At 48.1% G+C, this 16,310-nt stretch overlaps 2 protein-coding genes across 6 annotated transcripts in view; one reads left to right on the top strand and one right to left on the bottom strand.

Annotated features, from left to right (window-relative positions):
- On the top strand, nt 1-10,488 carry LOC137857057 (rab9 effector protein with kelch motifs-like). 3 transcript variants are annotated; one of them, XM_068683105.1, is made up of 13 exons: nt 1-632; nt 842-1,018; nt 2,108-2,213; nt 2,726-2,848; nt 3,359-3,578; nt 4,578-4,601; nt 5,404-5,526; nt 6,228-6,415; nt 7,146-7,345; nt 7,665-7,756; nt 8,087-8,141; nt 8,821-8,918; nt 9,079-10,488. In XM_068683105.1, the coding sequence occupies exons 1-13, from the start codon at nt 466-468 to the stop codon at nt 9,291-9,293; spliced, it is 1,788 nt and encodes a 595-aa protein (XP_068539206.1). In that variant the 5' UTR covers nt 1-465; the 3' UTR covers nt 9,294-10,488. The 3 variants fall into 3 exon arrangements, with proteins under 3 accessions (XP_068539206.1, XP_068539207.1, XP_068539208.1); XM_068683106.1 differs by having other exon boundaries at nt 9,063-9,256; XM_068683107.1 differs by lacking the exon at nt 8,821-8,918 and having other exon boundaries at nt 9,079-9,199.
- Nucleotides 10,339-16,310, bottom strand: part of GSTZ1 (glutathione S-transferase zeta 1) — a 7,084-nt gene continuing 1,112 nt past the window's right edge. For all 3 annotated transcript variants that reach the window (XM_068683110.1, XM_068683111.1, XM_068683109.1), the window contains exons 2-9: nt 16,251-16,302; nt 15,273-15,340; nt 14,626-14,706; nt 14,023-14,148; nt 13,446-13,521; nt 12,516-12,568; nt 11,254-11,303; nt 10,339-10,738 (exon numbers count right to left, since the gene is read on the bottom strand). In XM_068683110.1, coding sequence (XP_068539211.1) covers nt 10,612-10,738; nt 11,254-11,303; nt 12,516-12,568; nt 13,446-13,521; nt 14,023-14,148; nt 14,626-14,706; nt 15,273-15,340; nt 16,251-16,302 — 633 coding nt within the window. In that variant the 3' untranslated portion in view covers nt 10,339-10,611. The remainder of the gene's footprint in view (nt 10,739-11,253; nt 11,304-12,515; nt 12,569-13,445; nt 13,522-14,022; nt 14,149-14,625; nt 14,707-15,272; nt 15,341-16,250; nt 16,303-16,310) is intronic.

Genomic DNA, 16,310 nt, shown 5'->3' on the forward strand with positions numbered 1-16,310 from the left:
CACTCTGTAGTAAAGGATGTGCTGTTTTTGTATTATTATTATTTACTCCCATCCTGTCTTCTTTTGGTGGTAGTCCAGACTGCTGAATACAAGCTCCTCTTTTTGAAATCTACAAGAAATATTCACTGATAACATTACTCAGGAATCACAGACAACTACTCCCCAGACGGGGATGTGTGGCTGTGTAATTCGCTACAGCGAAGGACGGCGCCTGGTTTAGGGTGTGAGAGCACTTTGCTGTCCCTCCTCGTTGCCACCAGGGCATGGCCACATAAGCACGAGCAGGGACAGACGGACACAGCAGTGCTCGTTCCCCCAGTCCTGCCTCGGGGCTTTCTCCCCCAGGAGGGAGGCGGAGGGGGCTGCTGATGGCCGCCCCACGCCCTCAGCTGCGCCGCCCCTCGGCGCCTTAATGGCGGCGGCCCGCAGCCCCTCACAGCTCTCCCCGTCCTCGTCCCCGCCGCCATGCTGCCCGCCTGCCGCCGCCCCGCCGCTTGGGGCGGGTTGGGACCGGGACCGGGGCTGGGTCCGAGTCCGGGTCCCAGTCCCTCAGCGGGCGGCGGTGCCCGTCAGGGCGGCCTCGCCTTCTACGCGCTGTGGGGGCTGCGGGAGCGGCCGCGGCGGCTGGGCAGGTGCGGCCGGGCCGGGCTCCCCCCAGGTCCGGGGGCTCTGAGCAGCCCCGCTCCCTTCTGGGGCCACCTGTTTGCTTTGTCCCGACCCCAAAGCAAACCCTTGCCTTCTCTCCTACCCGCTATAAAGATGTTTCCACACCCTTGTATGTCTTTTTGAGCCTGCTGTGTACTTCTCTGTGATTTTTCTCCCTTCTTGTTTTCTCTCCCAGCCAGTCCAGCAAGATGGGCTACCAGGCTTGGCTGCCCCTGCCGCTGCCCAAGCAGCTGGTGGTGTTTGGGCTGGGGGACTGGAGCTCGTACTCCCCGGACACGAGCGTCGCCGTGGACGTGCTGGTGGCGCCGGGTGTCGGAGCGCAGCGGGTCGGCACGCTGGGGCCCACCCGCAGGTAGTGGCAGGGCTGGGTGCTGGTGGGTGTCACTGGGGTGCCCTAAAAACACGGGGTGCTGCTGGCACCTTCCCCAGGTCGCTCAGCCTGCCGGTCCTCCCAGCCTGCTGTGAGTCTTCTCTTTGCGGCTCAGAGGGAAAGTGGCTGGAGGGGCTTTGGTAAGGACTGAGGGTGGGTGTGGGTCAGGAAGCAGCTGTCCTGTCCCACCAGGGGTGGTGAGACCTTGACTTCAGTGCCATCAAGATGCTTTTTTTGGATGGGGACAGAAATGAATAGTCCTTGAGCAGTGAAGCTGTGAAGTGTGTCTTCTGAGCAGTATCAAATTCTAGGGGGAAGCGACAAAAAGGACAGGAGGTGAGGTGCCACGTCATGTTCCTCAGTGTTCCCCTTGTCCTCAGAGACAGCTGATGGGGCTACAGGGAGCTCCTTGCAGCAAACACTCCTGTGCTAATGAAAGCAGGTGCAGCAACGTACAGCCTCTGTCTTTGGGAACCACTTGGATAATGGTAGGATTTTTGCAAGCAGAGCTGGTCCTAGACAAGGTGGACCTGAGAAATGTGATTTCTACCTTCCTTGTTTTCCTTTCCCTTGGCTTTATATAGAGGAGACCAGGGACTCCTGGGGTGATTCAGGAGAGGGTAAATGCATCAGGACTGTGGGATGCAACTGAATGCCACAGGTGCATTGTTTATATTAAAGATATCACAGATGGCTGTGAAACAATCTATTTAAAATAGGAAGTCTTTTTTTAACTGTCTACTGTGAAGACTAGTTGGATAGGAGAGTGAGTACAGAACATTTCCTCTTTACCTCTTATAGGCGGTATGAGTTCCCAGACCAGCTTGTGTCTTGGTAGTGGAGTGAAATAAAATCAGAGACAGCTCCTAGTTTGTTCTGTTTCATGAGATTATATTTGTACATCTAAACATAAGCTAGTCTATAGCTTCTTGTGATATTTTCAACTTCCTTTCAGCTGCTTTGAGGGCTGGATTTTTTTTTGCCTTGGGGTGTTATTTGTGAGTACAGGAGCAAGAATTCTTCACAGTTTGGTGTTGGTTGTGGGCTGAAAACCCATGATCCCCTGTGCAGGTCTCTGGTGTGGGAAGGTGACTGGAGGACGGATATTTTTATGGCCTCCTTGAAAGAGATGGACAAAGGCAACTGTGTGAAACTTGTCCTGACTGTTGATGGACAGGTAAAAGAAACAAGAACCTCTTCTCTCCCTGTACTGGGTCACAAACCACTTCAGCTTTGCCAGCTTGGAACTAAAAACTTCATTTCCTATCCACTTATTTTTCTTCTCTTTAGTGCTTCAAGGCAGAGGCATGTCACACAGATCTGTTAATACATGTCTGTACTGAAGCTCAACTCTCTTGATATTCTAGCACTTTTCCCTAAACTCAGCTTTGCTAAAATGCTCCATGTATTGCAGCAGGCATGCCACAGGGTATGGGGTCAGTTCCAATTCTCCTCTCTCTTGGATTTGTGGTACATAAACCATTGCTTTACCATGTGCTGAAGTCCTTGGATGTAGTATCTTTCATTGTCTGGCTTTGATATTCTTTTTTTCCCCCAAAAATGTGGGCTATTCCATTGCAGGGAACCTGTCCCTTGCGGTACTTATTTTTGCTCACCCTTTGTAGCTGACAGCTAGTAAACTCAATTGTTCTTTTATTTTTACACTGCCCATCACTGGTCCTGTCGCAGCTGCTCCGAGGAATCTCCAGCAGCACGCCTGCCCGCCCGTTTCTGGTCCCAGAGATGACCCCGTCTCCAGTGCTTCCAGCTGACGATGTGCCCCTCAGTCAGGACCCGGAGGATCCTAGTGCTGTATGTGTACTCTGTATTCTTCCTCTTGTTATTTCACCCCTCCTTAGTATATGTTCTCTAACTTGAAGCTGCTCTAGCAGCAGCACTTGCTGTCATTCTCTTAGTGAAGGTCTGGTTAAGCAGGTTTTGGAGTCCAAGATTCACTTAGGCCACAGAAATTGGTTAATTGCACTCTCAGGTGAAATGCCTTTGGATGGGTTGAATTTAACAGCCTTTGATGGGATCAGTCCACTTGGCTACTCCTAGCACAGATGGCCTTCCTGCCTTTCCTCTGTGCGAGCTGTGCCCAGGGCAGCCAGCAGTCTGAAAGCAGGCCTGGCTGGGCACCTGGCAGCAGGAGGCTGCGTGGTTTGGCAGCTTGTGTTGTTGGCATGCTGCCCCGTAAGACTTATCAGGAAAGCAAGCCTGAAAATGTGAAACTAATCTCTGGCCCAGTACCAGACAAATCTGCAGTAGCCTCAGATCTTTCTCTTTGGAGCTGCTTTGACTAGCTAGGACTTTTTTTCACAGGTCAAGAGTCAGAGCTCAGCAATAGCTGCTAGAGCTCCCAGGCCTGGGAAGAAGGATTTCCGCCCACCACTGAGGACCCTGGCAGTACCCCGTGCCCTGGAGCCACCATCTGGCAAGACAGAACCCAGTGAGGCCTGGAGGGAGAGCCCTGTCTGCCCTAAGAAGCCCAGAAAAGTTTTATTTGAACCCAGAGCATCTGAGAAGGATCTTGATGCAGAAGGTAACTGGCACCTTCCAGGTGTATTTTACAGGTCTTGTCTGTACTGTCTCCTAGTACTGCTGGCAATAACTTCCAGTGCGTTTCTCAGCGCACCTCCAAGGCAAGGCGGGCTTGTCTGTGCCTTGTGAATTACTGAGAACTGCTCCTTAGTCCTGGTTAAATTGCCTGATAATTTTTTTACCTGTTGGGAAAATGACAAATAGAACATGGGGTACTCTTAGTGCCAGTACTCTGTACTATAACATAATATCTGTTACCTCTTCATATGAGTAAAAGCTTTATAAACGAGGGCAAGTATTGTTAGCCTTGTTTTACAAAAGAGGAAACTGAGGCACAAGAAAGTAATCTACCACAGTGTCCTGGGATCTAGCCATTAGTCTTTTTGTTCCCCTGCTAACAGCATACCACCACTTGGTCTGTAGAAAACATTGGTTATTATTCAAGTTACAATGACTACAAGAAGAAATATATATATTCATATATGTAAGTAGTATAATTGTACTGACTTTTCAGTTGTGGGAAGGTAGCTGCCAAGGGGTTTGGAAATGAAATCTTTAGGTTCTGAGTGTGAATTTCAAGTCAGCTACAAGGTGTGACCAAGTTTGTGTGTAACTACTTGACAATAGTTTAGTGCTTCCCATGTGAAATCACTTAACTGGGACTTGACTTCTTACAAAGACAAACGTAACTTCATCATAAAGCTGCTTCTGCTGTAGGTAGTGTGGGAAGAGGGGGGAAATGACCCTTCATCAGAGGGGTAAAATGCAACACTGACAGCATGATGTCACGTGCCTTGCTTACCTGTGTTCTGCATTTCTTCTGATGAGACTTTCTTCAGGACTTTTGGTCTTGCACCTTCTTTGTTGCTATGAGGTAGCTTTGTTGGGTGATGGAGGAAGGAAGGAAGGCCAAATGGCTCCTAAACCAGAGAGCTGAGGACTTGTGGGCTATGGCTGCTGGCTGCTTTCCTTATGGGACATCTTTGTGTTTCCTTTGCAGATCTGGCAGTGGAGGAGTTGCAAGGTGAGGATCTGTCTCATGGACCCTGATTTGTCTTTCCAGCTTTGGTGATGGCATTCCCTTTAGTGTCACAGGCCTCTCATGCTTGACTTTTTATCTCCCCAGTGATCAGGAATAGCAAACAGGTTGTGGGTATATGTTGGGTCCTCACTACGTTTGTGTAGGTGCTTCAGGCTCTCCAATATGCTTCCGTAGTCCCTTTGAACCTCAGGCACACCTCTGAGTGCATAGTCCTTTGAGACAGCGGATAAGATGTGGAACAGGCTTTGATGAAAAGGATTTTTTTAGCTTGTTCAGCAAATGGCAGGGGTTGGCATGGGAAAGGAAGAGAAACAGGGCAATAGGAGGAATATCTCTGGAAGCAGATCTAGGCTTCTGGTTGCTGTGTCTCAGGCACTGACAAGCTGTTCCTCAGTAGCCCTCCTATGTGCTCTCATGAACAGTAACACAAGGGCACAGCACAGATAAGATATCCTTCTGGGGACAGGTTCTCAGTGGGATCTAAGTCTGCCCGTGCCTGCCCATCTCTGAAGTGGCAGCCGGTTTGTCCTATATTGAGCTAGACTGCTCTCTACTAGCTCCTTCTGCTACAGATGACTCTCCAAGTAGAGCAGATTTTCCCCAAAGCCAACAGAAAATCTTCCACAGGGAGCTGTGCCTCCTGCCACCCCAACAAGAAGAGACTTGAGGCCTTTGCTTTTTCATTTCCCCCCCTCTGAGCCCTCAGCTGCCTTGTTCTCCCCAGCGAAGGGAGCTGGAGGCGCCTCTTCAGCCTGCTCCCAGCACGGTGCTCTCCCCTCCCCAGGCAGCCCCAGCCCGCGGTGGCGCCACGCCATGTGCCTCAGCGACCCGGCAATGGCTGTTCTGGTCGGCGGGGAAGGCGTCAATCAGCGGTCCTGCAAGGACGCGCTCTGGAAACTGGAAGTTGGTAAGGAGTTTGGGGCTGTCAGAGGCAATGGGATGTTAATGGGTGGATGGGAATCCAGGATGACTTGGGTGGGAGGGTGTCCTCTGGGGTCTGTGCTAAGGCAGGTGCTGGGTGGATTTGTCTTGCTTGTGAGTCACTCAGCAGGAGCATGCATCCCTTATCACCTTTCAGGTGCTGTTTCTCTTTGCCACACCCACCCTCTATTACTTTTCTACATCTCTGCTTTTATCCCATTCTTCACTGATGTCCCTTGTCCTTGGGCATCCACTGGTGCTGCAGGAGGCTGAGCTGACAGCTCAGCGCCCTCAGAGGCTGTGGGGCTCTATGTGAGAGCCCTCCAGGAGCTTACATTTGAATTCTGAGCACAGCTGGGTGATTTTTGAAGGGCAAAAGCAATAGCGCAGTTTGCAGTGTGTGTGATGACTGGTGGAGAAGTGTGAGAGACAACTGCAGTACCTTATAGCTTTCTGCACCTCATCGATCCTCTCAGCCACCTTTCTGCTTTCCACCTAGTTAGTATTCCCCTCCACTCCTTACACAGAAACATTGCTGTGTAAGTCTTCTCTAGCCCCGAGCCAAAGGAGAGGAGGAGATAAAAAGGAACAAGACCTTGAGTAAAGATTTTATGACATACTCTTTAAATCTGGAGAAACTGAGTGCATGTTCAAACTCATACCATCTGCCTGGCACTGCTTCCACAGACAGTGATTTCTGGTTACCAGTGGGTCTCCAGCAAGAAAATGCTATGCCATCATGCCTGCATGGTCACACTGCTACGTATGACCCAGACACCAAGCGTATCTACGTCTTTGGGGGCATAAAGGAAGACAAAGACTACAGCAGCATCTACATTTTGGACACAGTCACCTGGGAATGGCTTCCTGTGGCTGTAAGTACTGCAGCTCTTCTAAGATAAAAGCCCAGGAAGGGTGTCAGGTCCTGCCTGAATGTGGCATTTGGTGTGCCCATATCTGTACTCCAGCAGACTCATTCCGCTGTTGCTGCAGGCTGCCTGAGCTGCTTAGTCTTCTTGGATCTGTCAATCCCAGCTGTGCTGAAAGGCCACAGGCTTGGCAGAAACCAGGGGCTGTGCCTACAGTGAATGAAGCAAGGTGAAAAAATGGTTGCTGCAGAGTGCTGTGTCTGATGAAGGTGGTGTGTGGGAGGGACTGTGCGAGTAGCAGAGGGAAATGGCCTCTCGTTCTCTATGGTGCTATTCACAGCTGTGTTGGATACTGAGGAACTGGTCTTTCCAAATCAGCTGCCCTGAGCACAGCAGATTTCTGAGCAATTTAGATTCTGTCATGTCCTTGCAGAGGGCCATGTCAGCTAAGGACTGTCTCCTTCCTGGCACAAGATGGCTTTTTACAGAATAATCCTGGGATGAGGTCTTTCTGTTCCCTGTCTTGTTCTGAGGCAGCTGGGGTAGGAGGCCGATTTCCTGCTCTCATCAGAGCATTCTGGTGATGCAGAGTATGCCTGTGTGGCAGAGATCTGACTGGGGAGACAATCAAGTGAAAATTGAGACTTGCTGAACTCATGGCACATCGTGGGCCCCTTTCCTATAGGCCAGCAAATAATGCACTTCTCCTAACAAACCTGTGTTGGACTTTTCGCAGGCTAAAGGGAGGATGCCAATGCTGACTTACCACAGCGCAACCATCTACCGCAAGGAGCTCTTTGTTTTTGGAGGGACCTCCCATAAAATGGCATCACAGGCAGTTGGACCCTGCAGCAATGTGCTCTACGTCTTCAATCCAGAGCATGAAATTTGGTACCAGCCCATCTCAGAAGGGGAGAAGCCTCTGCCTAGGTTTGGGTGAGAGTGCTCTTCTTCCAGCCCTCCAGAACAGAGCAGGAAGCCTCTTCGCACCTAACCTCCCATCCCAGTGTAGTTTCCTTAAAACACATGATTGTTCTTCACTGTTTGCTCCCTTAAAATGGCCCTATGTTTTGAGTAATGTGCTATTAGGTATCCTGATAGGGTTCTGTGGGTTGCAGTGGCTGAGGGTAGGGGCAGGTGCAGATGGAGGGAGCTATTGCAGCTCATCAGGAGAAGCCAAGGCAGTGTGAACTAGGGCTATCACTTCTGGGAACTTGCTGAAGACACTTGGCTCACTTGTTTCTTCTTTGATCAGGCATTCAGCTACTCTGCTGAAGAACAGGCTGCTGATTTTTGGCGGTCAGAGGACTTCTCTCTACTTCAGTGACATGCACATCCTGGATCTGGGTAAGAAAGTGTGTTCCAGGTAGCCACATCTGGAGGGTCTGTTCTAAGGCAAGGACTGGGAAATGAGGCAAGCAGGATGGGAAGGCAGCATTAACACTGTAAAAATACTTAATCAGTGGAGATGGAGAATTACAGACTAAAGAAACCCTTTGTGGGATTAGAGGGGAGGGAATGGGAAAAACCAAGAACCTCCTTTTCTGGAAGACAGGTAACAGAAAAGGTAAGTTGCTGATGTGACAGACTTTTGAAGCTATTGTCTAGTTGTGAGGCTGAGAAATGCTACTAGGAGTACTTACTGGACATTTTGTCTGCCTTTTCCCCGTCTTTCAGGTTTCATGGAGTACACACCAGTCCCCTTCATTGCAGGACAGCCTTCTGCACGTTGGTAAGATCCTGTTGAGGACCCAGGAGCTCTGTCCTTTCTCTGTGATGCCAGGCTTAAAAGGTGTCTGTGATCAGACCCAGTTACGTATCTGTACCCCACTAGTCAAAATACAGTGGGTGGTTCCTCTGTGGTGGGACCAGAAATTCCTTAGCTTGTAAGCCTGTGCTTGGTGCTTATAAGGTGTTGGGGTGCAGATCACTTAGGATCCCTGGGAGTCTGCCTTTCAGGCTAGGGGAAGTTTTCTTCTGTGTTCTAATGGGACTGTATTGCCTGCTGCTTGGTCTCCATGGTACCTGGAGTATAAGAGAGGAAGAAACTCGTGTAGCAGAAATGTGCTGGTCCTAAAGAGACTCTATCACCCGCTAAAATACTGACCTAAATCAGACCGTCTAGCCTGTCATCTCATTTTGTAGAGCAAAACACAGAAGTTCTGATGGATCCTTCTGTGGTAATGAGGTGCTTTTCAGGCCTGATAGATTTCTTGACTGGTGGAGGGAAACAAACAGCTTTTTCAGGGTTACTCAGCAAGTCAGGGCAAAAGAGGACAAGAAGAAAACTTCCATTCTTTGGTTTAAGCCCCCAGTCTGCAGTTCGAGTCTACCCACCTCTGCCCATTCCTGATTGAGGCAACCCCAGCAGGTTTTGTGATAGTCACCTTTAGGTTTTGCTCTGGTCCCAGTTTTCATGCAGCTCTGGCTGTGTCGGACTGCAAGGTTCTGATCAGTGGAGGCTGCAATGCCAGGGGAGCCCTGCAGGACGCCTTTGTTTTTCGCCTAGGTAAGTGAATCTCCCTCCCTATTTCCACAGTTGACAGCGACTGCAGGGCTGCAGTGCCATTTCTGAACACCTAGTCCCATCTGTTTGTTTCACCCAATGCATTAGGAATATATTTTTGTTTGCTTGTTTTTCCTGTATTGATAGACCCTTTCTACTTCAGATACTCTTTCATGGAGTACAGTGAGCCACCATGACCTCTGCTCTGTGCCCCGAGCTGGCCACACGCTGCTTCATCTGACTTCCCCACACCTGATGGATGTAGGCAAGGAGAACAAAGATGAGCATAACCTGCACGCAGTGTTGGTCTTTGGGGGCTCCAACTGTGCCGGGACCTTTTACAATAGCACAATCAAGATCCAGCTGGACCTAGGATAATCAGAATGAGTCTGGAACTGCAATGACTCCTCACCAGCATAAAGACAAAGGTGGCAATAAATGAGTCCAAGCAATGTGGCAGTCCAAGTTTCTATATGCAGGTGAATGCTGCCTTGGCACAGGATATCACTGATTCATGAAGTCTTTCTGAATGCTGTGGGTATTGCCCTCTTAGGGCAGCTGATACAGAGCATTAGACTGGCAGAAATGCCCTGCTATATTACTGGCTTGGCACCTGGGCTTGTTTGCTGAAATTTCGGTGGGAGCTGAGCTAAGCCTGCATAGAAACACAGTCACAGGCTTCTGGTTTTCCTTCTTGACTTACAGGTTTCTGGGCTTGAATTTCTGGGGTGCTCTGAGCTCTGAAGGCCACTCAGGTGTGTGGTTTCATTTGGGATGGGTGGAATGGGACTTACTGCTGCAGGCTGGAAATTCCTCACAGTCAGAGTACCAGCAAGTTTCTGGCTTGGTGGGAAAGCAAAAAGTTTGGATTCCCTTGGGAAAAAGTTTGCAGATGAGGACTAGGAAAATGCCTAGAGCAGCGTCTAAGGATGGGAAAAGGAAAAGAATGCCATCATTTTCACCATCTGGGAGTGAGCTGTAGTCTTGCTGACTACAGCACACCTGCTTTGCTCTAGACAGACCTTTACTAATTCTGGAAGACTTCTTGCGGATATATGGAAGAGGTACAAATCAGTTGTGCCAGGCAGTAATTCTCTTGCAGGGAGTGACAGAGCTGCTGACTGTTGGCTCTCACGCCTAGAGGGACCCATCATGGGTTAGGAATAAACTCTCAGCTGTCAGGTATTAGTCCTTACTGCTCATATCCATGGCATTGAGGATTATGCCATAGCTCTGAGGCAGCTGCAAGGACAAGAGGTGTGCTGCATTAGCAGTGCACTGTGTATGCTGTTCCTTTATGTCCTTTCTAGAGACAGTGGAAAGGAGAAGCCCCTGTGTGGAATCTGGAATTGGTTTAATGCCCCTTAGATGTCTATGGCTACATACTACAGTCCAAAGCTATACAAAGAGGGCTTCTGATAAATCCATTCTGATGTTTCTGCTTTAATCTGTTTCATGGACATACAGAAGTTAGAAAAATATATTCAGAAGTAGCTGCAAGCTTTCTAGCACAGGCACAGCTTCTGTAATTCCTTGAGGCTACTTCTGCAGCAGTAAGGCTTTCCCTCTGTCCTTCCCATCAAAGTGATGGTGAGACATGAGCACAGGGCTTCTGGCTGGCACCAAGTCCTACTCAAGCTGTGGCTGTTGTCCCCTTTGCCATTCCAGCTTACTTGATTTAGTGGGTAGAAGGGCTTCAAGCTCGCAACTCTGCAGGAGTGTCTGGTTGCCGGGATGGGTGGCTTACTTTGAATGCCTCTAGCTCCAGGAGGGCTTTGTTTATTCTAGTTATTGTGGGATATGGACCCAGATCCACATTGAATCTGCAAAAGGAAGAGGATTTGTGAGGTACAATCAGCCAGCCAGTGCAGCGCTGAACAGGATAGAGCAGTGTGCTGTGCCTGCCCAGTGTGGGTGAATCTCACAGACTGGGGTGCATTTGCCTTAAGAAAAAAGATTAATTCCTGTAGGTTTAAAAATAAATGGTAGAGGAAAGTTAGGCTACTTATTTCCTCCAAGCTCAGTAGGTTTTTACATAGTGTGCAGCTTATGGTAAGAGGGCACTATGGCTTGCCAGGAAATCTTGCAGTCACTACTTGCATAGGTTTAGGCTTTTCAACAAATATAGCCAGATTACTCTCCCCCACCCCCTACCCCACATGCAGAGTAAACATAAGACAAAGAGGGAGAGAGGATGTGGGGTGCAAGCAGCCTTAGCTTTTCTAAGGACATAAATCAGGTTTCCTACAGGGACCCCTGAGAAGACAGCCCAGCTTCTTATTTCCAAGATTAGGTGCCCTTAAAGAGTACCTAAGGCTAACACTTTAGCATTAATTACCTTTCAGCATTGGCAACTTGAGGCACCAAGCACAGATCAGCCATGGAAACCTGCAAATGGAGCACAGAGAAAAGGGGTCAGTAATTACACTATCAGCCAGTAGCATCTGATAAGACTTCATAAGTTGTTTTGTTGTGTAGAGCTCATTATTTAAATGAGCTTTAATAACAGAAGGTACAAGGACAGGAAACTTACAGAAATCACTAATACAAGAAGTCATCAGCCTTTAGGGATCTTGGTATTTACCAGCTGATCATGATGACCTCAAGCACACACTGCCTCTATAGCAACCACCACTGAGCAAACAAGTCTGCTGGCAAGCTGCAGAGGGAGGAGACTAGGCTGTGTGTGTTGCATGGCTGAGAAAAGATGTGTAAATTTCACTTGTTTGCATTGCAGGAGCATCAAAAAACTCCCAACAAGATCAAGACCAGTTGAATGATAGGGCTCTTGCACACAAGCTCAGGGATGCATTCTGAAAAGACTCAGGGGTACATTTAGCTGCCTATCTGCACAAAAGATGCCCACACCATTCTCCAGGTCATGAAACTCTGGGCACCTTTTTGGGAACACATTTTTCAGCATAAGATCTCATTAACTAGTCTTTGCCCATTAAGAGCTCCACAATGCTCCTGCTGTACAATCCTCTGCATCACAGGATATTGCAGTAGCCTTCCTTTTCTGCCAGCCTTTTATAGGAAAGATCTGATTGCCCACTAAACAGGGCAGCTAAATGGAAAAGACCTAAGTGACCCTTGCTTGGAAAGGGTCAGAACAGCTTGTATGCAATTTCTTTCTGAAATCTGTCCATGATAAAACTGAAGAGACAGAGCAGGAAAATTATACAACTTGGTTAAAGCTCACACAGGACCAAGTTACAAAATTAATCTGTTTCTTGAGCCAAGCTTTGTCCCTACAACAGGACACTTTGAACTCCAAATCTACTAAGGATGAAAGATATTTAAACTGTTCCCACATCATTTAGTGGCAGCCAGTTCCCAGATCCTAGATAGAGCTGCAAATCTGGCTATGAGTGTGTTATAGGCAGGAACAAATAAACATCTTTGTAACTATTTGCAAGTCAGTAATGGCCAAAGTAGGCTCCATGCAGCTGTTTTTCCTGTGGTGTAGGCACAGTATGTAACTCCAGATACAGGATGTGGTTGTGTTGTCTCTCCACAACTAATTCCCTTTTCTAGCTTATGTAATATGCTGGGGCTTCCAGTTCTCCAGTGATACACAACACTTTCTCAGGTACTTACCTCATCGCCCACACAGTAGCGTCCAGCAGTCTGCTGCAGAACCTGTTCCAGTGCTGTCAAGAGAGGGTGCACTGGAGTAAGGTATTGAAAACTCATTTGGAAGGAACCCCAGAGACCTTTTAGACTGGGAATTGTGAACAAGAGCACTTCAGCTCTGAGCTGAGGATGAAAAAGGAGCAATCTGGGGCAGAATCCAGAAAGTAGAAAGAACAGAAATCCTACAACAGCATAGTTATGGGAGTCTACAGTGTTCTTCAGCATTTTAGTACCCAGGGTGATTTCAGCTGTTTTGGGCAATGCAGCTGAAATACTAAGAGCACAATGCGGAGATATGCGAGAGTGGGAAGGAGAAAAATTACAAAGATTCAGTCAGTTTGTATCTATCTAGAAGTGAAGATAGGCCTGTCATTTTAGCGTATGGGCGAAAGGGTTCTGAGGAAACAAAAAGCTCATTGTGAAGTACAGACATACTTGCTGAATTCTACTTGCGGAATTCTGTGGGAGTTTGCCATCAGATGTCTTTTGTATACAGAAAAAAAATCATGCCAATATTGGTTGATAGAACTGCAAAGCAAAAGCCACTAGTTTGGGAGCAGCTGGGTGAGAAGCAGAAGTGCTGTCAGCCCTTGTGCTTCAGGGTGAATCAACTGCTGCAGTGTAGAGAATGGCTCCAGGCTTTCCCTCTTCCATGCGTAGCAATGGAAGTACACTATGGACAGCATTTTTCCTCCAAGACCCTGGAGAACTAGCAGTCCTTGACATGGGATTCTGGGTAAGAAGAGCATTTTGTCTCCCAGCAGGGCAGCACCTAGCACATGTGCCTAAGGCAATCTGTTATTCTCGTTGAGGACAAAGTAGGGCCCCTGTGTGCTATACCACAGAATTTTGAAGAGTACTCAAAGTGTGGATCATTTTGGAGACAGGATGTACCTTGGAAGCCAGACGTGATGCACTTCTGAGCCCATTCTGTTTTTTTCTCCCCCATTTGTTTCAGGACGCTCAAGTTCTGTGAAGGTAAGCGATCTCCAGGTTAGATTGACTGCAGTTGGCAGGGAGGAGGGATGAGGAGGTGCCAAACCTGAGTGCCCTGCCTGAGCTCAGCCTGCTGAGCCCTGACCTCACCCTCAGTGAACGATGCACCCTGCTCACCCTCTCTCCTGGGTCTGTTCTGTAATAGCAGCTGCCAGGGTATCCTTTTTGCCTGTGCCCTTAGGGTCACTCCTTCTTCCTACAACACTGTAGACCCTGCAGTGAAACCATATGAATCACAGATACGGGTTCAGTTGTTCCTGGAAAGAACCCTGGGGTGCTGTGGGATTTTCTTTGTATGAAATCCTGTTGCCATTCACAGATTAGGCAGAGGCTAAGTACAGATTTCATTTGCTAACACACAGTCTTCAGGTCTGCCACTCTGCTGGCCAGCAGCAGAGACTGAGGTTTGAACACATACAGACTCCTGGAAATCCATCCTGTTTTTCTCATTTGTATGGATATGAAAAAGCAATACCTGGAGTGGCTGAATGCCAGAGGCAATGTGATCCGAGATCATTCTGACTTGGGCTCTCTTCTTTGGATCTTGGGGCAGGAGTCTGGGGTTAGGACGAGTGTCTTCTAAATAATGAATTATAGCTAGCTGTAATGAACAAAGAGACAAGGGGAGGTTATTGGGGAGCAGAGGAGAAGTATGCATCCTGAACACCTAGGAAAGGAGAATTTCTGGCTGGTCCAACAGAATAAAACAGCTTTCGAATGAAGTTTGTTACTAATGCAAGCAACTGCATATCCCTTTGATGTTTGGTTGGGATCTTCTGATTTGTCCCTGCTGTAATTTCCTGCAAACCCTGGCACAGCCTTCTAAACCAGACTACAAACTGTTCAGTAAGAGGTGGGATTTTGAACCAAAGCCAAGTTGAGTTTAAATAGGAGTTTCCTAGTAGGGACTACATGCTATTTCTACCCCCGAGTGGGATTCTTTTATTTATCACAAATGCTGCATGTTTTGTAATGCACAAAGGAAAGCTCTGGGGGAAGATGCATAGAAAAGCCTTCCCCTCCAGCCTGGGCAGCAGGTTAGGGTGAATGACTAGGAAGAAAGTGGCTGTTAACTCACCGACTGAGAAAGGGTGATGCCATCAATTTTCAAGGCAGGGACTTGCTTCATTGGATTCACTGCTTTAAATTCAGCAGAAAGCTGTGGAAATGAACCTGAGATTACTGCAACCAGAAATTATTATTTTCTTCCCCTTGAACCCAGTTAGCAATTTTTTTTCTTGTTTTAACCTGACTTTCCCTCGACCTCAGCACTAATATTCATGGTACATTACACTATACTGTTAGCCTACAGCAAGTTCTTGCTAGGGCTCAGGGATCGCTGCATCCACAGCCAGACTGCCTTACCTCTTTATAAACCATCAACAGAAGCTCTGGATGGGTGGTACCACAGCAGTGTTACTATTACCATTCTAGTTCTCCAACTCCATCTCAGCCTATACTGGCACATCAAGCTTCCTCATCAAGACCCTCAGACTTATGAAATTCAGTCACTGATGTTTAAGGCAGAGGAGAAAACCTGTGGTCTCCTGCAGTCATCTTCTCCTGTCTTGCATGCCAGGGAATACTGTTTGAAAGCAACTATTACAGAGAAGCAGTGTGGAATGCAGTGACTTTCCCTGTGAACTTTCTAGTGCTGATCCCAATTCTCCTAATGATCCCCAAGTTCAGCACCCCTGGAGGGACCAATAGTAGCTGTATCCTTACCTGTTGCCCCCCATCCTTCAGGAGGTTCACCGGCACCTGGTCATAGGCAATCCCTTTCAGAGCCAGTGCTAGGGAGAACACAGAACACAGCTTCAGACAGGCACACTGAGGCAAGTTTCATTTCCTCAGGGAAATGTTACCATCTCCATTTGGGAAAAAAAGAAGGCTTTAAAAGTAGAAAAGACCCTATCCCTCGAGAAAGGCAGCCTGAATCCAATGAGAAGATAGTGATCTATGAAAAAACAAGTGCAAATGAAGGACCAAAGCACTAAAGATCAGTCTTGGCAAAATACTGCATTATTCAAAACAAGCTTTGTCACTCTTTGCAACATAGCCCTTCCTGATGAGGGGCTTAGGTAGGGCAGGGGATCCAGTTTTCGCCTGCCAAATCATTTTCCAAGCTATCAGTCTAAGCAGGGTCCATTCTCAGCCCTGCTTAGCTCTCAGGATCAAGGCAGATCACAGTCTAATGCAGTGCAGGTGTACAACAGAGTGTAGGGTCCCACTAAATAATGCGGTAGAAACAGCCATCTGCATCATGTTAGCTTTACAAAAGGAGTCATTCTAACTAACTGCACAGACCAATCTCCAAAAAATACCAAGGGAAGGAAAAAACCTTCCAAAGCCCGTGAAGCACTGCTTGTCCACAGGCAAGGAACTGCTGCTGCTTCTGCCCTCTAGTTTGGAATCTGGGTAGAAGTTTGCAGAAACCATGTACTCCCCTCCCGCTTCCCACTGCCTCTTGAATGTCAGTTGGCTACAGGAGATATTCTCAGGTTCTGTGCTAAGTGGAAATCCTCCTGTCTGCTCCTACCCTTTCCCCCAGCTCGAGGTATGCTGTGGTGTTCCCTCCCACTCTAGAGAAGGTGGAGAAAATGCAATGTCACTGTCCCAGGTTCATGTTTGCTGATCTCTCAATAAGTGACTGATTAAATCAGTTAGTGAAGGGGAGGATGCTGCTGTAAAACTGGAACTTACCAATTCTCACTCTCCATGAACAGGAGCTTCGGAAATAGCCATAAAGTATCGGCTGAGGAG

The sequence above is a fragment of the Anas acuta genome, chromosome 5 (genome assembly GCF_963932015.1).
Source record: "Anas acuta chromosome 5, bAnaAcu1.1, whole genome shotgun sequence".
Lineage (NCBI taxonomy): Eukaryota > Metazoa > Chordata > Aves > Anseriformes > Anatidae > Anas > Anas acuta.

Bases quoted from the DNA above. Each gene is read 5' to 3' on its own strand.
- LOC137857057 (XM_068683105.1), top strand. From the start codon at position 466: ATGCTGCCCGCCTGCCGCCGCCCCGCCGCTTGGGGCGGGTTGGGACCG. The intron at 1,019-2,107 runs GTAGTGGCAGGG...TCCCCTGTGCAG, and splicing joins ACGCTGGGGCCCACCCGCAG to GTCTCTGGTGTGGGAAGGTG. The intron at 2,214-2,725 runs GTAAAAGAAACA...GTCCTGTCGCAG, and splicing joins TCCTGACTGTTGATGGACAG to CTGCTCCGAGGAATCTCCAG.